This window comes from Typopeltis vanoorti, chromosome 16 (genome assembly GCF_054136105.1).
Source record: "Typopeltis vanoorti isolate ZY-2024b chromosome 16, IOZ_Tvanoo_1.0, whole genome shotgun sequence".
In the NCBI taxonomy this organism is placed as follows: domain Eukaryota; kingdom Metazoa; phylum Arthropoda; class Arachnida; order Uropygi; family Thelyphonidae; genus Typopeltis; species Typopeltis vanoorti.
Window position 1 is genome coordinate 66738082 of NC_143564.1, and position 22595 is coordinate 66760676.

A 22595-nucleotide genomic window follows, 5' to 3' on the forward strand; every position below is an offset into this window, starting at 1 on the left:
AAAATAACGTAAGAAAGTTTTAAAGCGAATAAAAGTTGAGCAGCTCTCACTTGTGAACTGTAGACATACACAAAGATTATTGAAGAAAAAATGAAAAAGTTTGAGAACAGGAATCAAACTTGGGGATTCAGTGGAAATCCTTGAAGAAAGCCCTGATTGATTCAGCTAGAGAGGCATGTGATGAAGTTGTCTGCAAGGATAGAAAAATTAGAACTCCATGGCGGAACAGGAAGTTAAAGAGGCAGTGAAGGAAAAGAAGAAAGCATATCAAAAGTTCCTGTCAAATAAGTCAGCTTGTGCTCTTAGAGAATACAGAGACAAATGCAAAAAAGCAAAACACTGTGTAAAACTAGCCAAACAAAAGTCATGGGAGGACTTTGGCAAGAATATAGAAAATAAATATCAAGAAGGTGGCAAAATATTCTGGAGGTTGTTGAAGAAGCTTAGGAATGGAGGAAAGAGTGCTGTAAAAGGAGTTAGAGATGATAAAGGTGACATGAAAATGGCAGAAAAAGATATCCTTGAAGTATGGAGTAATTACTTTGAAAAACTGCTAAATGAAGCAAGCAGTGATGACAGCACAGTGGTAAAAAACATTGACCAGGCATGCAGTCAGGAATACATATCCATACTTGAAGTAGAAAAAGCCACCAAAGGCTTAAAATGTGGAAAGGCAGCAGGAGTAGATGATATTCGACCAGAAATGCTGAAGTATGCTGATACAAAAGTTTTACAGTGGCTGCACTACATAGTTCAGAATGCCTGGACAGAAGGACGAATTCCCAATAATTGGAGTAGAGCTCTAATAGTACCCATATATAAAAAGGAAAATAAAACTGAATGTGAGAATTACAGAGGTATTTCCCTACTGAGTGTTCCTGGCAAGATCTATGCAAGTATACTTGAGAAACGATTGAGAAGAATTGTGGAAGAAAAGCTGGGTGAAGAACAAGCTGGATTCAGGCCAAATAGAGGCTGTCAGGATCAAATCTTCACTTTATGACAAATAGTCGAGAAAGCATAAGAATATAACAAAGATCTGTATTTAAGTTTTGTCGATTTGGAAAAGGCATATGACAAGGTGCCAAGAGAGAGAAGCTATTCAATACGCTACAGTTATATGGTGTCAATGGGGCATTATATCAAGCAATACTTAGTCTCTATTTGAGTTGTAAGTCAGCAGTTAGAATTGAAAGGAGTACAGAAAGATAGTTTAACGTTAAATCTGGTGTGAGACAAGGATGTACATTATCCCCTCTGTTATTCATTATCTATATGGATCACGTTATGAAGGAAAGTGGTATTAAACATGATATCAAAACTGGAGATGTTGATGTCAGCTCTTTGCTTTATGCGGTGATGTTATACTTCTAAATAAATCCGCTACAAGTATGCAAGATTCTCTGACTAAATTGAATAACTATTGTAATAGATATGGTATGAGGGTCAGCAATAAAAAGACAAAGACAATGAAAATAGGCAGAATTGAAAATGTCAACTGCGTTGTGAATGGAGAACGTGTAGAAGAAGTAAAACATTTCAGCTACTTAGGCATGATTTTTAGCGAAGATGGCAAATTCAATATGGAAATAGACAACAGAATGAACATAGCTGGTATGGTAGGAAGTCAGCTGAATAAATTCATATGGTATAAGAGAGAAATTAGTCGGAACACTAAATTAGCTGTATACAAGACAGTGTTCAAACCAGTTTTAACTTATGGATCTGAGAGCTGGGGCAGAAGTTAAACACTTCACCAAAGACTAGAGACTGCAGATATGCAAGTCCTGAAAAAGATTATAGGCGTGAACAGATGGCATCAATGGCAATATCATATTAAAAACGAGGATATTAGGAAAGAACTCGACATTGTCAGCATCCAGGAATGCATTAGCAGAGCTAATCTCAGGTGGTATGGTCACTTAAACAGAATGGGTGAAGAAAGATTAGCAAAACAAGGGTTCTCTGCCCGGTTGGCAGCAAAACGATCCAGAGGGAGACCAAGATATAGGTGGATTGATACGGTACAAAGTGCCTTAGACGATAGAAATATAAGATCTGATAATGTTGGAGTCTTGACAAGTAACAGACTGATTTGGAGGAAAATTGTAGATAGGAAGTTAGTAATGATGCAATTTTTTTCATGTAGTACTATCAGATCCTGTACACCCCTTGAGGGTACATGGCAGGAATTTGATGATGATGAGAAAGCTACTATAGAGAACACTTTATTGAGCACTGCCAACCTAGAAAACTGAGAAATTTCTCTCAAAGGCTTCAAAGAGAATTTGACAAATTGTAATGGAGTTGGGGAGAAGGAATTATACAACGTCTGTTTTTTATTAGCAGATTAACAGAAGTCAAATTTCATGAATTATACCAAAATAATCATAGAATATTGTTACTCTCAAAATTCAGCATTTCTTCACTTAGTTTTTGAATATTATGTATAAAATGTCATTAAACAATAAATAAAGAAATGAAACACTATGAACAATGTTAGCAACACAAAAAAAATACCTTCAAAATGTCTAATTAAATTCTTTACATTAAAACAATTTTTTATCTGTCTCTCTAAATTACCAACCATATCAGAAAATTAAAAGTCCTCAAGCCACAGCCAAATGAAAGGCTCTAATACACAGATTCCTTAAGCAAATGCTTGAAAATATTATGTATTCCTATTATTAATTCTTTCTTTAATTATAACTGCAATAATTTTAATAAATATTTGTCTAAACATCCTCTATACCAGGTTAAAATTAAGGGATTGCAACAATGAAAGGAGGTTTGTATTAGTAGTAGCAAAGTTATCAACCATGTCAAGAACACCTTTGAGGACAAAAATATTTTGCACCTGCACTGCCATTTAATAACCCTCTGAGTCGTTTCCTCTTCCAAAATCCCTACATCTAATAAGGTAGTCCTGATTTTTAATAATTGGAAAGTTACTTAGAAATACAGATGTGATTCAAGTAAAAGAAATGCAATTTTTTTTAAGCTACATGAAACTTTTATGATTACCTGATGCACCTAAATGAAGTGAATACATAAACCAGTCCATATAGTATCACAGCCACTTTCTTGTATAAATTTTTATAAAGAGTTTGTAAAGTTCTTCTACTCCTATTTAATTATATACAATTTTATATTTAAAAGCAATCATGTTTGCAAATGCATTTATCACTGATTAATCAAATGTGGCCTTGCCATTTTATATAGGGTGCAGCTATGGCAACAGCCTACTTAAACCGTCAAGTGAAGATTCAAAAGTAGAAAACAATTATACAATAGCATCAACACTTACCAAATATAAAATTATACTGAGATAGCTGAGCAGTCCTTATTTTTTTATTCATAGTTGTTCCTTGATCAAAATCAACATCACACAGAAAACCTGCATCATATATTTCATCTCTAACCTAATTAAATTTAAAAAAATTAAAAAGTTTAAATACAGTATAAACCTTTCATTTCTACATATTCTAATTTGTGTTATAATATACAATATAATTAAAAGCCAAGACTGATTCTTAAACAAGTATTAACATTGAAATATGGTAATACTTCAAATCTTCAGTTAGCACTCAGAATATGTTTCTAGAATGTGGCCTGCTTACTGAAAATACAAATACAGCAAACCAATAATGAAATTTTATTGTGCCATTTTTATGAAAGTTACTAATTATACTGTATTATGGAGACTAGATTGTGAGTCTTCCACAAATCGCAAAAGATCACAGTCTTCCATGGTTACCCTCTGATTCATTGTTTGTGCTAATGAAGAGGTGTTGATAGTCACAAAATCTCTTATCCCATGAACATTCTCCAAACAACATTCATAGCAGTTGACCACATATGTATTCTATACAAAGCATACTGAATGAAAAAAACAAATGTGTGGCAATGGCTGATCCCTGGAATTACCAAGCATGAGAACTATAACAAAACAGCATAGTGTTAAAATGGGTATTACTGTATATGCAAGTTTAGGCTTTAAGTTCCCAGACAATATGATTAAAAATACTCAATGCATAACAAAAGGATAAGATATATTTTCTCTCTCTCTCTCTCTCTCTCTCTCTCTCTCCTGATTCAGAATTTATTTACAAAACTTGTATCAAGCCTTCATTTTAAAACAGTTGTTTCCCCATCTGATATACAGATTTTCGAAGTGATTTGTTTAAACAATTAGATTACTTGAAAGAAAATAATATAAATCATACTGGGCAGTACATAAGTAAATACTATTATATTTGCAAAAACATTTGAAATAAAGATGAAGTTTTAAACCCAAATTAGCTAAAATATATTTACACATTTCTTAAAACAACGAAAGGATAATTTTAATCACAATAGCAAATTTTACCAAACTGAGAAGTTTATGAGTTTTTTTTGCATGTAATTAATTGCAAAACACAGATCGGTGGAGATGGAAAAATTTACATTTTCAGAAGAGTATATTATCATTTTTTTTGTTTGTATGTATGTTGCTATAATCAGAAGTATTCTGGACAATCTGGTCACCTTCAATGCCACCCAATATGCTGTCTTACATTTTCTCTTACTAAAGAGATCTCAGCTCACCTACCCTTCCCCTCAGTAATACACAAATTACTAGAGAAGATCAGATCTCTCTATTTGGACTTACACTTATCTCCAATCTCTCCTAGCATAGACACATCACATCAATAGCTTCCTTAGCACCCAAAAAACTAAACATTCTCCTTCATTCAAGATACTATTTTACACCCAACCAACTAAACTTCATACAAATCCATCCATACTTCCTTAGAATACTGCTTACGTGTTTGGGGGAAAATTCTTGACATTATTCCGAGGATAGCAATTCAGTTAATAGATAATCCCTCTCTTACATATTCACTTCAGCTTCTCTATCTTACAGATGCAATGTTTTGGTACTGTGTGGCATTTCAATGTCATTGCTCCATTGAACTAACCACCATCATTCCTTCACTTTATGTTGCACCAAAGCAACAGTTTCCAAAGAATCCCACTACCTGTGCAACTGCAAATACACCAAACCTGCTTCTCTTCTTTTATTCCACCTATCTTCTGGAAACAGCCTTTCTCATGAAGTATTCCCAAGCAAATACAATCTGCTACTCTTCAAAAATCTGTAAACTTCTCTCTTAGTCCTCACCTACATCCTACAGGGAGCATTGATGTGCTTATCTATCTATCTATCCCAATGGCTTTAACAGGCCTTTAAGGCCCACAACCTTCCAAGCATGCTTGGATTTCGTAACCGAAATACGAGGATAGAATGGTCACTCCTATGCCTCAAGGTATTCTTGGCTGTATCCCTGTGTGTTCACGGGGCCGGTTTGCCTGCTTGCGGGATGAAAAACACCAGATAAACAGGCAGAAAAAACCCTACTGCCCGTGCCCGAGACCGGCTAACTTGGCTATGGCTGAGGAAGATCCTTCAGCTCCTCACGTCTCCGACGAGAATCGAACCTAGGACACTCCTTCCCCAGGCATATGGTTGCGAAGCGCAAAGCCACTAGGCTAACCGCGCGGACATTGATGTGCTTATAGGCACTTCAAGTTCTCGTGTATGGACAACTCCTGCTTTGGTTGCCTTAGTGGTAACTATTTCTTTTGCATTTAATCGGTTCTAAAAATAATGCCTCTTTAGCCAGAATATGTTTAAATGAGATAAAAAAATAACATACAAAAAAAATAACAAGATGCAAATGTATATACTGTATATAGTAAACTTATCAGGTGTTTTTTTTTTTTTTTAAAGGCTCATCCTTAAAAAGTTTTGAGAAGTATCCTAGGATACTTCTCAAACAAATCACTGGAGGATTAAATATAACACACAAGTATTCTTCTGAAAATAATGTCTATAATACATAAATATGGCACACAAAGAGGGCATAATATTAAAAATGGTAGCAATAATAATCAATCACCACTCATGTGTCCAACAGAAATAATACAAAATGAAATTGAAAAAAAAATAAATAAAATAAAAATGATTGAATATTCAATATCATCAAAACTATCAGAACCCTGAATTAAAAATGGAAAAGTTTCAATAAAATTTCACAACTTAAATTTACTTATTGATTTCATGTTATTTTCTTTAAAATGATAAAGATGTTTAGATGTCTCTGACAATTTATTATAGCTTCTCACTTTCTCCACAGTTAACTTGGCATTAGCATCTGAAATGCTAGCATGCTCCACATATACATTCTTTCCTTTTCTACAGGAAAGAAAGATCACAGGAAAAATATTTGTCATTATTTAGTGCTTTCACATCTATTTTAAAAGTAAGGTTAGCTATCAAAGAATCAAAAATGTTTGAAGTGTGATAGGAACAACACACTTCAAACATTTTTCACATGTAAAGACTACCATTAGAATATATATAACATTTGCAAGGGCATAGTGAAGGTTTGCATTATATTTCTGAAAAAAATCATACCTAGCACTTTGCTGAACATGCCATTGTTCAGCAAAGTGCTGATTTTTTTATGAGAAGTCTTTATAAAGAAACTTGTGAAACTTTGCTCCATTCCTCAAACTTAAATAGATCTGATGTCTACACATATCTCCTTTATGGAGATAGGAAAGATTAGCAGATTGAAAAAGTACTAACTTTTAATGATATATATATAAAATCTGTTGGCCTGGTTGGCCGAGTGGTTAGCGTATCCACTCGCCAGCCAAAAAGGCTGTGTGTTCCAATCCCACTATGGGCATGGATGTTTGCGATTGTCTGTGAAAATACTAGTCATGGTGGCAGATGGTAGATGGCATTGGTGTAGTTGTGGTTCGTTAGTTGGTGGATTGATTGGCAGAGATAGCGTTGTAGAGCAGGTGCTCTCCCTCGATGAGTCTTTGGACTCCCTAGAGGTGTCACATAATAATAATAATAATAAAAAACCCACCCCAGTTAAAAAAAACAATCTTTTTTTTTAACCTTAACTACTGTGATGGTGATTTTTAGAATTGTCTGTTATTTAATTGAAGTTCCATTTCTGTACTGATAATGCCTGTGAAACATGGCAATATTTTTACAATAAAACATCAAGATTTTTCAGGCGAGTTATCTGTCTTGCATTATTAACCTAGCACTGCCTGCTTGTATAGTAGGGAACTACAACAACAGTATTGATGACATCAGACCTGATGGAAAGAATTGACATTACACATGAAATCAATTTATGTATCTTTGAATTTTCAAGGAGGAATGTTTTTCGTTTACTAATTTATAGTTGACATAAAATCCAAGAAACATACAATTCAATTTTGTTATTTGTCCTTTCATATCTATAAAAGGATTAATTCTGAAAATTAATCTAAAAAAGCAACTGATTGTTCTGATTTTTTTCCTTTCCATTTTGATACTTAAATTCTTAGTAATTCTCATGTGCAAGATTCACTAAAGAAAATAGTCAAATACCTGTATCCTAAATATTATATATATATATATATATTTTTTTTTTTACCTTTTGTGCATAATTGTCAAACATAGGACCCACTGGAACAACAATAGCCTGACGAGGTGAAAGCCAGAAAGGCCTGAAAAACAAAACTAAAATAAGAAACCTAAGCAAAGTACATTCTTTGAAAATGCATTATAGTCAAAACATCATAAGTACAAGTGAACATGTTAATCATGCTGAGCCATATGTGGGTGCATACTGGCTTACATGACATACGTGTACATCTAAAGTGCACTTTTTTTTTTCTCTCCCTGTGTTTTAAATACTGTCCAGATGTTAATTTCATTATTTATTAGAATTTTTGTGACGAACAGTATTTATTTAGGAAATAACTGGCTTGGTATGGCTCAAATGAAATTACTGTAACCATGTATTTCTCCAGTCAAGTTGCTTGTTTTATATGAAGAACAATGAGCTTTCAGGAAGAAAATCTCTGCCACTTTGATTTCTGTATGCAACTTCTCTGTTAATAAAATGATCACAAAAACCTGAAGAAAGTAATATGTATAATTATAGTTGGAGTGCTTAAGGGTCAAAGCTGTATAATTGAGAGGAGACCTCCACATATTCCTTTTAAAGGAATGCGGTTTCTGACCTAATGTCCAATCCTCACCTTCTCAAGGAGCATCCTGTTAGGTATCTACCTGGATACTGAACAAATGAGGATGGACTGGCAATTTGGGATTTAGCAGACCAAACTGTATTCTTATTGGCTTAAATGACAATGTAAAATTAATGTACAACATGACAGAATTTCATGCCAGATGGGACATGCCCGGTTAACAAGGCCCTCATTGTTTTCGCCAGGGAACCAGGGTGAACAGTCAGCTACTGGAACAAATCCTGAAACACACTGTAACTTAACAATCACCAGAGTTCAAGATCGGTACTATCAACATACGAAGCCTGAATGACAAAGAAATGGAACTAGCTGAAGAATTGGATAAATACCAGATCGACATAATAGGAGTGACTGAAACAAAAGAGGCAAAAACTGGTAGGATCTTTCTAAGTAATAAATGCAAAATGTTATGTTCAGGCAATAACACTCACAGAATAGGAAAAGCTATAGTATTCAACACTAAATACGAGGCTAATCAAGTGAAGTGATGTGGGCAAATATCAGAATGGGGAACTGGACAATAAGACTTATTTCTGCCCATGGTCCCACTAAGGGAGAAGTGGAGGAATTTTTTGAGGCTTTAAGAAAGTAACCGACAAAATGAAAAAGGAAACGTTGGTCCTTATTGGAGATCTAAATAGCAAAACTAATAATAATGGCAAATACCTGTTGGATTTCTGCTCAGGACATGGACTGGTTAGTATTAACACAATGTTCCAGCATAAAAATGTGCACAAATTCACATGGAGAGAAGAGGCAAGGAATAAGAAAAGTCTCATTGACTAGGTTATTATTGATAATGATTCTCACTGGTGCAGGACACTAGAGTGTACAGAGGATTTGAAATTGCAAGTGATCACCATTTAGTCTTGAGCAGGATAAAATGAAATTTCATATTGAAAAGAAGAACATGTAAGATAGTTTTAAAGCGAATAAAAGTTGAGCAACTCTCAGAAGTGAACTGTAGACTAAAATACACAAATATTATTCAAGAAAAAATGAAAGTGTTTGAAAACAGGAACCAAACCTTGGAGATTCAGTGGCAAATCCTGAAGAAAACATTAATTGATTCAGCCTGAGAGGCATGTGGTGATATTGTCTGCAAGGATAGAAAAATCAGAACTCCATGGTGGGCACAGGAAGTTAAAGAGGCAGTGAAGGAAAAGAAGCAAGCATATTGAAAGTTCCTGGTGAATAAATCAGCTTGTGCTCATACAGAATAGATCAAATGTAAGAAAGCTAAACACTGTGTAAAACTAGGTGAACAAAAATCATGGGAAGACTTTGGTAAGAATATAGAAAATAAATATCAGGAAGGTGGCAAAATATCCTGGAGAGTGTTGAAAAAGCTCAGAAATGGAAGAAACAGTACTGTAAAAGGAATTAGAGATGATAAAGGTGACATCAAAACTGGAGAAAAAAGATATCCTTGATGTATGGAGTAATTACTTCAAAAAACTGCAAATGAAACAAGCAGTGACAGTACAGTGTTAAAAGACACTCAACAGGCATGCAGTCAGGAATACATATCCATACTTGAAGTAGAAAAAGCCATCAAAAGGCAGTGGGAGTAGAAGATATTTGAACTCAAGTAAAAAAGATTTGCAGTACAAATTCCAGATGACTAGAGGAGTTCTCATAGTACCCATAAACAAAAAGGAATGTGAGAATTACAGAAGTATTTCCCTACTGAGTGTTCCTAGTAAGATTTATGTAAGTATACTTGAGAAGGATCGTGGAAGGGAAGCTTGGCAAAGAACAAGCTGGATTAAGGCCAAATAGAGACTGTCAGGTTCAGATTTCACTTTAAGACAAAATAGTTAAGAAATTGTGGGAATATAACTAAGATGTGTATTTAAGTTTTGTAGACCTGCAAAAGGCATATGACATGGTGCCAAGAGAAAAGCTATTCAAAACACTACAGTTATATGGTCCCAATGGTGCATTATCAAGCAATACTTAGTCTATTTCAGTTGTAAGTTAACAGTTAGAATTGAAGGAAGTACAGGAAGATGGTTTAATGTTAAATCTGGTGTCAAACAAGGATGTACATCATCCCCTCTGTTATTCATTTTCTATATGGATCACATTATGAAGGAAAGTGGCATTAAACCTGATATCAAAATTGGAGAGGTTAATCTCAGTTCTTTATGTAGATGATGTTATACTTTTAAATAAATCCAGTACAAGTCTGCAAGATTCCCTGTCTAAATTGAAAAACTGCTGTAATAAATTTAGTATGAAAATCAGCAATAACAAGACAAAGACAAAGAAAATAAGCAGAAGCATTGAAAATATCAAGTGCATTGTGATTGGACAAAATTTAGGCAAAATTTTTAGTGAAGATGGTAAATTGAATATGGAAATAGATAACAGAATCAACAAAGCCAGTATGGTAGGAAGTTAACTGAATAAATTTATATGGAATAAGAGAGATATTAGTCAAAATACTAAATTAGCTGTATACAAGACAGTGTTCAAATCAGTTTTAATTTATGGAGCTGAGAGCTGGGTTAAAAATAAAACACTTGGCTAAAGACTAGAGACACAGATATGCGAGTCCTCAGAAAGATTAGGGGCGTGAACAGGTGACATCAATGGCAATATCATATTAAAAACAAGATATTAGGAAAGAACTTGACATTGTTAGCAGAGCTAATCTCAGATAGTATGGTCACTTAAACAGAATAGGAGAGAAAAGATTAGCTAAATAACTGTTCTCTGCCAGGTTGGCAGGAAAAAGACCCAGAAGAAGAAGATCAAAATAGTGGTGGATTGATACAGTAAAAAGTGCCCTAGAAGACAGAAATATAAGATCTGATAATGTTGGAATCTTAACAGATAAATTGATTTGGAGGAAAATCGTTGATAGGAAGATGGTAATGATTAAGTTTTTCATTGTGGTACTATCATAATATCCTGTATGCCCCTTTGAGGGTACATACCTGATGATGATAATTATAGTTTCATTACACTTGTATATCACTTATATCAGGCACTTGTGATAAATTGTGATCATTTTATTAACAAATGGTCACATCTGCGTGAGACGATCTAACAGTCTCATATACAGAAATTGTGTTAGATTCAAAGATCAGTCATGTAACTTACTTAGCTTTATAATTAATTAATTATGGTCAGACTAACCACATCATTAACTAGGTGAATTAATTCACCTAATACATGCTATGATGAGGTGGATAGTCTGTCTGCATAGTTTACTCTCTCGAAGTATGTGAGCTTCCAGTTTGTCTGTTTTGTAGGAAACAGACAAACTCGGGTAATAGGATTTTTTTTTTACAAAAAAAATCCTATTACCAGAGCATGTGGTCAGCTAACTCACTTTCAGCTGAAAAGCCTTATACTGTTTCCTTATGTTCTAGACTTAATTCAAACTTGAGTCGAAGTTTAGAAGACGTTTGCAAAGGTAGCCAAAACAGCTACAGTACTAGCTGTTGAATAAAAACACACCGACAAGTAGAGATGTTATAATTCTAAGGTCACATCTGGATTAATACAAGCATATCTGGTCATGTGTATTCTGTGAAGATGAAGTGGTGGGGAGGATCCAGAGGTGAGTGAACAAGACTGTACCAGGTCTATGGAATGCCTCTATGATAATAGATTTTTTGCCTGTAATTCTCAGTTTTTTGTAACTTCAATTTTTATTACTGTGTTCTACCTGAAGAAGGCTGTAAAAGGCTGAAACTAGTTGTATCATTTTCATTAAAACTTCATATTTTATCTCGGTTTAAGTCATTAAATATTTATTCTTTAAAATGTACCATTACAACCGAGTAGAAACTCAGGAATACATATATTGAATATTCTTACAATAAAGTAAGCTAGAGAAAAGAAAATCATAAGGAAGTGAAAATACATTTACAGTACTGTACTGAGTCTTGCAGTACTCTACTAGTCACCTGCCTTTTCCCAGACTTGTCCCTTGCATATGCCACTCTTTGATATCTATCCATTAGTTATCTTCTTATCCAAATCACTCGAGTCCCACTCACTGATGTTACTTTCTGCCTTATACCTCTTCTACAGATACTTCCACAATCAATGCTCTACTGAATTGGCCACTGTCTGACTTACTGAGGCCACTTACTGAGTAAAACTAAAATTATTAAAAATAAAAAAAGAATAAATTTATGAAAATCCTAATTCATTTACTTCTATATTTTATTTATAAATTTAGCAGTCAAACACCCATACTGCATTAAGACTGATGCAAGAACAGTAACAATAATTGAAGTCTACTGACACAGGCACACCATCGACAGTCACTCATGATGAATAAACATGTTTATTTTCCAAAATCTGACTACTGGTGAGTCTGCTGGGATTCGTGATTAGGCTGATGTGTAACTTATATTGGCCTTCCACATAAGTTGCACATTGTGCTTCCAGGAAGTAATGATAGTCAAGAAGAACTTCGCTGTGAAATCTGATGCTTTTTATTTTCTCTGTGTGTGGCATGCTATGCAGCTTCAAAATACAAAGGAGAGCTTTGAGTCTAACCTCAAGGCAAATAAGAATAGACTCAAAGCTCTCCTTTTGTCCTCCTACAATTCTGAGATGATCTGTTTTAGGAAGTGGGTGTCTGACATGAGTAACATGATAAATCTACCATAGCTGAGTAGAATAATCATTGCCTTAATACCTAGCTGATATTTTTGTTCCAGGTTTTATCAGGTGTCTGTAATATGTAGTCCATGTTTTGCAATTACAGAGAAGAGGAAGGTTAGGATTACTTCTTTTGTACTCCTCCAGTTCTGGGAAGAAGCCATTTTGGGAAGTTGGTATCTGGCATACAGATGTAGCCAATCCAGTGGCTGATGGTGGATAATCACTACCTAAAAAGTCTATGTCAAGTATATCTATCTTTAGAATTCTTCAAAGGCAATGTTGGTAATATTTTCCAAAAGTTTCAGGTGTCTGCAATATATAGTCAACATTTCCCATCTATAGGACAAGTGGATGTATAAATTATCCAAGACTCATTTTCTCAAATCTCCAAAGCTGCATTAATGAAATTCAAATAATAATAAATTTCCACATCAATATGAGAGATAACTTCATCCACCTGAATGATGAGTGAAATAAATCAACTAGAGAAGATTTGTGAAGGACTTGTATTTTCTGATGTTTACATTTTAGGCAATTTTTCTCATAGGCTTCTTTGAAAATTTAATGATCCAAAAATCAATTTCAGAATGAGAGAAAATGGCGTTATCACATGAATACTGCAGTTCTAACAAAATATGTTTTGAATCTGAGTGAAAAAGATCAGTTTAACAATTGTCAGTGCTGGTCATATCTGTTGTAAGCCATTATGATTTTATATATATAAAGAATTTATCTGACCTGCATATGAAAGGCTACAAAACCTATAACATAAGTAGATGGAATGAAGAAAGAGCTGTTGGTTCAATAACTTTGAAGATAGATGTTAATCAGCAGCTGCTCTTGTTCTTAGTTTTGGAAGAAAGTGAAGGAATGACAGTGGCCAATTCAGTAGAGCATTGATTGTGGAAGTATCTGTAGAAGAGGTATAAGGCAGAAAGTAACATCAGTGAGTGGGACTCGAGTGATTTGGATAAGAAGATAACTAATGGATAGATATCAAAGAGTGGCATATGCAAGGGACAAGTCTGGGAAAAGGCAGGTGACTAGTAGAGTACTGCAAGACTCAGTACAGTACTGTAAATGTATTTTCACTTCCTTATGATTTTCTTTTCTCTAGCTTACTTTATTGTAAGAATATTCAATATATGTATTCCTGAGTTTCTACTCGGTTGTAATGGTACATTTTAAAGAATAAATATTTAATGACTTAAACCGAGATAAAATATGAAGTTTTAATGAAAATGATACAACTAGTTTCAGCCTTTTACAGCCTTCTTCAGGTAGAACACAGTAATAAAAATTGAAGTTACAAAAAACTGAGAATTACAGGCAAAAAATGCAATACATAATATACATAATTGACAAAAAAAACCCGTTGTATTTTTCAAGCTGTTCAGTTTGTTTCAGCTCAGTTTGCTGGGATAAATCCGAAAACATTTTTCGCTGCAGTGATGAGTTTGAAAGAAAAATCATGGAGTCCAGGGAAATCCTCCTCAATCCTGAACATTTGAACAACAATTTGAGTTACAACATCCCTGATAGCCATTCTGCAGTTGTTCAATACTGGCATTCACAAGAACTTGCAAGCTCGCATGCAACAAACAATAGTGCGTTAGATAGAACAACTTGAAAAATACAATGTTTTTGTGTCAACTATGTATTGCATTTTTTGTAACATCAATTTTTATTACTGTGTTCTACCTTTAGTGGATACCTGAAGAAGGCTGTAAAAGGCTGAAACTAGTTGTATCATTTTCATTAAAACTTCATATTTTATCTAGGTTTAAGTCATTACATATTTATTCTTAAAAAAAAAAAAAAAAATATATATATATATATATATATATACATATAAAAATACACACACACCATCTGTAATTCTCAGTTTTTTGTAACTTCAATTTTTATTACTGTGTTCTACCTTTAGTGGATACCTGAAGAAGGTTGTAAAAGGCTGAAACTATATATAAATATATAGTTTAATATATATATATTTTTTTATATATTATATATATATTATATTAAACTATATATATATATTTAATATATATATAGTTTAATATATATAATGTTTAATATATATATATATATATATTAAATATATTAAAAATATATTAAAATAAAAAGAAAGAATTTAGGACTGGATGGACAGGGATATATAATACTTTATAAGGGGTAACATGAATAGTAGGACATATCTTAGTAATCTACTTACTTTCTATAATAGAGTGACAACTGAGTTGGATAAAGAAATGGCTACTCTGCAATACTGCTGGTGTTGGAAAATGCATTTCACATGGAACCTTGCTGCATAAATTGGACAAATAGGAAATGAAGCTGGTGGTTTGGATAAGATAGCTTATGGATAGATATCAAAGAGTGGCATTCTCCTTTTAATTTGTACATCAGTGATATACAAAATGATTTAAGAGGAAATACTCGATTGTTTGCTCATAATGACAGAAAGCTGGGAAGAGATCCTGCAGAATGAATTAGACTGGCTGTATGGGAGAAGGTAAATGGCTGCCAGTCTAATGTAGTCAATAATCAAGTATATAAAGTCATGCACTTTGAAATGAAGAATCTCAAGCAATGTACAATATCGATGGAAATGAGCTGTAGGAAACTAATGAGGTCAGGGATTTGGGAATTATTGTGGACAAGGAGCTGAAGTTTAGAAGACGTTTGCAAAGGTAGCCAAAACAGCTACAGTACTAGCTGTTGAATAAAAACACACCGACAAGTAGAGATGTTATAATTCTAAGGTCACATCTGGATTAATACAAGCATATCTGGTCATGTGTATTCTGTGAAGATGAAGTGGTGGGGAGGATCCAGAGGTGAGTGAACAAGACTGTACCAGGTCTATGGAATGCCTCTATGATAATAGATTAAAGGTCTGTGGGCTTCAAAAACTAGCTGATAGCTGCATAAGAGGGGATATGACAGAAGCACATAAGTTATTAAGGAGGTATAATAAATTTAGATTAATCCTTTATCCAAGTGTGAGCAAACAAAGTTTGCACCTGAAAGTATCTTCAGGACTGGGGTAAGGTAGTACAACACCAGGCAACTCGTAGCAAAGGTGGAGCAAGCTAACATCACTCCTATCTCAGTATCTCCTATAATGCAAAACACATCTCCTTGTGGATATGCATAATGTTATGCATTAAGGGAAGGGCCACTACCCAGACTAGTTTCGACCTTTATTGAGGTCTCTTCAGTGGGAGCCAGGCCCAACTGGAGATACCAGGCAGAAGCATTAGCAAGGTCATCTCTACCACCTTTGAAACGAGTTGCTTGGTGTTGTACTACCTTACCCCAGTCCTGTAGATACGTTCAGGCACAAACTTTGTTTGCTCACGCTTGGATAAAGGATTAAACAAAACTTATTATAGTCTAACCAAGTGAAAAATAAACTTTCAACATTTATTGAGGTCTCTTCAGTGGGAGCCAGGCCCAAAAGTGGAGATACCAGGCAGAAGCAATGGCGAGGTCATCTTTACCTAGAGGAGTTGCCAAAAGGTATGCCACCTTTTTAATTAAATTACTCTGGATTTAGAGAAAGATGTTGAAAGTTTATTTTTCACTTGGTTAGACTATAATAAAGTTAGTTTAATCCTTTATCCAAGTGTGAGCAAAACAAATGACCTCACCATTGCTTCTGCCTGGTATCTCCAGTTGGGCCTGGCTCCCACTGAAGAGACCTCAATAAAGGTCGAAACTAGTCTGGGTAGTGGCCTTTCCCTTAACATAACATTATACATATCTGCAAGGAGATGTGTTTTGCATTATGGGAGATACTAAGATAGGAGTGATGTTAGCTTGTCCCACCTTTGCTACGAGTTGCCCGGTGTTGTACTACCTTAACCCAGTCCTGAAGATATTTTCAGGTGCAAACTTTGTTTGCTCACACTTGGATAAAGGATTAAACTAAATTTATTATAGTCTAACCAAGTGAAAAATAAACTTTCAATATTAAGGGGGTTTTATTGAACTGATATCAAAGACTTTCAGTACATGGCAGGAAAGGTGAGAACAAGAGATCACAATCCTGGAAATTTGATAATAGTGTGGTCAGCGAGGTTTTTGAGACTAGATTTTTTGCCTGAAGTGTGGTGGAATGGGTTGTTATAACCACTTAGTGAATGAGTTCAAGGAGAGATATGATAGGTAACTCTCTACACAAGGATTAGAGTGAGTCTCCCACAAGTCTAACTCCATGGAGATGTCTAAAACATAATAATCATAATATATCAAGCATAAAACTGAGCTTAGCAGAAAAAAATACCAGAGTAATTTGAAAGATACTTACCATTTACCTCCAAAACTTTCAGTTAAAATACTAATCATTCTTTCCACAGATCCCAAAATGGCACGATGAATAATTACAGGCTGTTTCTTCTCGCCACTCTCACTGTAATAAAATTTTACTATTTCAGTTATCAATGTATCAACTGAAATGATAATCAATAAAATAATTTTAGAATCTTACCTTACATAGCTGAGATTAAACCTCAATGGTAATTGAAAATCTAGCTGAATTGTAGCACACTGATGTGGTCTCTTGAGGGCATCAGTAATGGTGATATCAATCTGAAGAATTAGATCAAAACCATATTAGAAAATCAATACCACAAACATCTTTTACTATACTATATGAATACTTCATTACATTGGCAGTTCAGTGTGATATAGTCAGTCAGTTTTCTCTGCCCCACACCTGATGATGATTTAAATGAAACGACCAGCACACCATCATGTTGCTGGCTTACCTTGTATATATATAACAGATTTTGTTGTTGTTGTTGTTCCCTTTTAGTTCTTGAAAATTTTAAATTCGTAGTTTTTTTTTTTAATTCAGTTTTTTATTTTTTTTCTTTATTCCTGTGTTTTGACTATTTGATATTTCTAAATTCAATTACTGGTTCCTTATCTTCAACACGTTTCTAAATTATATACCATCTTATCTAAATCAAGTCCTGTACCAAGCACTATGTCTCTTACCTTCAAAAAATAAATAATTCTTGGTGAGTAATCTCAGCTTTCATCCTCTTAATAAGGTAAAGAGAATTATTGGCCAGTATTTCTAAAACACACAGCTTATTTCAGAAATGGCAACCAGCAGGAGCAGTAACATTAAGGATTTTTTTTTTGATGAAAAAAAAAAAAAAAAAAAAGAAATAGCAGCACTCACATATGTGAAAAATATAAATGATTTTTTATACAGGGAAAATATAACAGAAAATTATTTCTAAAAACAGAATAATTTTGACTATTCACTATTCCCCTAAATAAATGATGCTAGGTCTAGAAGAAAAAGAATGAAGTGAATGGAATAACTAAATTGCAAAGAAATAGTCCAGTTTTAGAAGCATATGCTTCAGAAGAACAAACAAATAAACAACAGTATTTTATTTCTTTTTTCTCAAAACATCAAAATGTAGTAAGAAATTTCAGACACTGAAATGTGAATTACTCCCTGAAAAATTTTGTACCAGAAGAAAATAAGACAAGTATTTGATAATTCAGTTCTAGGAAGTGGAAAAATGATGTATTCAAAACTGATCATGATGAAACATATACAGGAATTTTGCAGGGGGAAAAAAAGAAAAAAAAAAAGATTTATTGAAATAAATATCATTTTGAACAATGTTATTTGAAAACATTTTTTTTATGAATAACAGTTATTTATTTTCACAATGCAAGCACTTGAAAATATGCAGGAATGATTTGCACAGCAAAATGAAACAAACCTGTTATTACCAATAATAAATACATTTATTGCTAAGATGATTTTATGTTATATTATGAAATGTAATTTATTTACCTTATTTATTTACTTATTTATTTACCATCTACACAAATGGCCCCAAGTTACGGTATCCCTTAAATGGGACAGGGGTGTGAAGAATCCCCAGGCTCAACATGGTGTGCTCAGTAAAACTAGGAACCTAGAATGTCAGAACCTTGTATGAAGCAGGTAAGCTAAGAAATGCTATCCAAGAAATGAAAAGACTTGAAATTTGAATTTTAGGAATGAGTGAAGTCAGGTGGCCAGGATCGGGCAAAACTCAAGTCAGACATGACAATGTATCACTCTGGAAGTTGTGAAAACAACCATCAAAACGGAGTTGGAATAATAATAAACAAAGATATCAATAAGTCACTGTTGAGCTTCATCCCTTACTCAGATAGGATGATGTTAATCTTATACAGGTCTATGCCCCTACTGCTGACAAGAGTGATATGGAGATTGAAGAATTTTATGATCAATTAAAAGAACTAATGAAAAACACAAAAAAGCATGATATTAACATAGTCATGGGTGATTTCAATGCTAAAATTGAGAATGGTAGAAGTGGAGATGTAGTTGGCGAACATGGACTGTGCACAAGAAATGAGAGAGGTTACCGTCTTTTTCAATTCTGCCAGGAAGAGGAGCTAATAATCACAAACACATGGTTTAAGCTACCACCTCGAAGATTGTATACTTGGCGATCACCACAGGATAATAATGGGAATATAGTCAGAAACCAAATTGATTACTTGCCAATTAATCAACGATTTCGAAGTTCTATAAAGAGTACAAAAACCTATCCTAGTGCACATATTGCTTCTGATCATAACCTACTGGTGGCAGAGCTACAACTTAGACTGAAAGCTATACTTAAGAAACATCAACAAAAAAGGTTTGATTTGGGAAAATTAAAAAAACACAGAGATAAGAAGCAAATTGAGTCAAGATCTGAATCAAGAGCTAGCACTTATCAAGAATGATGACATCATGAGGGTTGATGAATCGTGGGACAAATTGAAATCTGTCTTCATAGAGAAATGTACCAATACCTTATGTCCTAATAGAGCAGTAAAAAAGAAAGATTGGATGACTGATGAAATTCTTTCTCTCATGGATCAACGCAGATCATATAAAAATCATAATCCAACAAAATATACAGAGGTTCAGAAAATTATTAAACACAAAATCAAAGAAGCAAAAGAAATCTGATTGAAAATGTAAAGAAATAGAAATTCTACAGGAAAAGAATGACAATTTTAATCTACACAAAAAGATGAAAGCGACCTCAGGTATATATAAGAAAAAACAATTCTGTATCCTTCGAAACAAAAAGGGAAAAATTATATCCAAATAATAATATATATAGAATATAATATATATATTCTATATATATAATAATATATAGATATAATATTATATATATAGAACTCTTTACTGATAACAGACAGAACCCAGAAAATACTTATGAACATATGGAAGGTCCATGCATTCTAAGATCAGAGGTAGAATGTGCACTAAACTCAGCTAAAAATGGTAAAGCCCTAGGACCAGATAGAATACCAGCAGAAATAGTAATAGTAAAGTTATTAGAAGGTGACAACATTAACATATTAGTAAAGCTATTTAATAAGATCTAGGATACAGGCATAATCCCTCAAGACTGGTTACAGTTGACCTTCATCATGCTACCTAAAAAAGTTAATGTGAAAACTTGTAATGACTATAGAATGATGAGTCACGTTCTCAAAATGTTTCTGAAAATAATTCAAAAAAGAATATACAGAAAATGTGAAGACACCATCAGTGATACCCAATTCGGCTTAAGAAAAGGCTTGGGAACAAGAGAGGCCCTTTTCTGTTCTCAGATCTTATTTCAAAAATGTATTGACCAAAACAAGGTAATATTTATTTGCTTCATCGACTTCGAGAAAGCATTTGACAAAGTCGAACATGCTAAAATGATTGTACTATTAAAAAGAATTGGATTAGATGGTAAAGACATCAGGATCATTGAAAACTTATATTGGAACCAAAAGGCATCTGTTTAAGTTGATGACATTATAACAGACTCCATTAACATCAAACGAGGAGTAAGGCAAGGATGTGTGCTGTCACCTCTTCTTTTTAACATCTACTCAGAAGCCATATTTCAAAAAGTTTTGGAAGGAAGGGATTAGTGTAAATGGTGAAATCATCAGTAACATCCGATATGCCGATGATATTCAGGATCTTCAAAATCTTTTGGAACTAATAAATGAAGAGAGTGAAAAATAGGATTAAAAATAAACATCACCAAAACTAAATTCATGGTCATAAGTACGAAACCAATTCTTAATTTAGCACTTTCTTTAAATAGGAAACAAATAGAAAGAGTGGCAAAGTTTAAATATCTCGGATGCTGGTTAAATGAAGATTGCAATCCAGAAATGGAAATAAAAGTTAGAATTGAAATGGCAAGAAAAAAAATTTCTCTTGATGAAATCAACACTGTGTAACCGCAGTTTAAACTTAGAGCTTAGAATATGCATGGTTAAATGCTATGTATGGTCTGTACTGCTGTACGGTGCAGAAACTTGACCTTAAAAACAATCAATAAAAAGACTTGAAGCCTTTGAGATGTGGTTATACAGACGAATGTTAAAAATCCCATGGACAGCAAAAACGTCCAATCAGGAAGTACTGGAACAAATGGGGAAATCACGTGAACTTTTAGATACCATAAAAAGAAGGAAAACTGCATATCTTGGTCACCTACTTCGTAATGAAAAATATAAGATACTTCAACTGATTATAAAAGGGAAGATAAATGGAAGAAGAGGACAAGGAAGACGAAAAAAATCTTGGCTGGCAGACATCAGACAGTGGGCTGGTATGAACTCTGAGAGACTGCTTAGAGTAGCTGAGAATCGCTCAAAATTTGCCAAGGTGGTCGCCGACCTCCGATAGGAGATGGCACTCAAAGAAGAAATAAATTTATTTACAAGCATGTTAATTTTTTATCTCGTGGAAACAAACACAATATTAAGATATTGAAAGAAAAGACCAAAATAGAGCTTAAAAGGCTTTAATATGTTAAGGAAAAAAAAGGTAGTCAGTCTCCACTGATAGTGAATCAAGCTATCAATGAAGTAACGCTTTCGGTAGAGGGAGAGAAAGAGAGCATGACCACATCTTGTGGCACTCACATGTCTGTAATTAATAGTGTGAGTGCTATGGCAGATGTTGTAAGATGAAGGGCTAGGAAAATTCCGTAGTGAAGTGACTAGAACTTAACCTATAATGGTCTTTCTTCAAGCAAATGGCATTTCCTAAGACCATACAGGTATCCTCAAATAATTTAAATAGACCACACACACTAGAGCCTGTGTAGCTCAGTGGATGTGGCGTTTGCACACCACCGCGCTAGGCCGCACGAATGAAGTCTTGGTTTCGAGTCTAGTCGGCGACTAGAGGAAATTTTTCTAAGCCTTTTTCGACCGGTTCCCGAGTTAGTCGATCTCTGGCACGGGCAAGCAGATTTTTCCTCCCGGAAACTAGGGTTTTTCGTCCTGTAAACTCAAGAAAATCGACCGTAGAACCCACATTATTTCAGACATTAAATATATTGTGTTAGGGTTAGAGACCACGAGATGGCGGCACATTTGAGCCGTCTCTCTTCACTGCGTACCGCTTAATTAGTGATAGCCTTGGGCCATCTGTCTCTGATTGGGTACCAGTGGAGATTGAACTGCCCACTCAGTCTCCAAAAGTTAGATAGGGCTAAATGGCCTCGCCTACTCCCGTATATACGGGAATAAAAAGGCGTTAGCTGATTTTTTTTTTTTTTTTTTTTTTTTTGACCACACACACACGCACACATTTTGTAACAACATTGATTGTCATAGTAACAGGTTACTATGACAGCACATGATTAAGTTTACATTATTATTAATTTCTAATCAATAATTTCCCTCCAAATTAATCCATTACTTGTGAGTACTCGAATTTGTCATAAATAACATTTCGTGCTTCTAAGGCACTTCTGACCGAATCAATCCACCTGGTCTTTCCATGGGTC

The 22595-nt window shown here is 34.2% G+C and overlaps 1 protein-coding gene across 2 annotated transcripts in view; it reads right to left on the reverse strand.

The window, feature by feature from the left end:
* Positions 1-22595, reverse strand: part of LOC150098093 (threonine--tRNA ligase 1, cytoplasmic-like) — a 178555-nt gene that overhangs the window by 3696 nt on the left and 152264 nt on the right. For both annotated transcript variants that reach the window (XM_090406532.1, XM_090406531.1), the window contains exons 15-18: positions 17234-17334; positions 17054-17155; positions 7488-7560; positions 3308-3422 (exon numbers count right to left, since the gene is read on the reverse strand). In XM_090406532.1, the coding sequence (XP_090262658.1) occupies positions 3308-3422; positions 7488-7560; positions 17054-17155; positions 17234-17334 (391 nt within the window). The remainder of the gene's footprint in view (positions 1-3307; positions 3423-7487; positions 7561-17053; positions 17156-17233; positions 17335-22595) is intronic.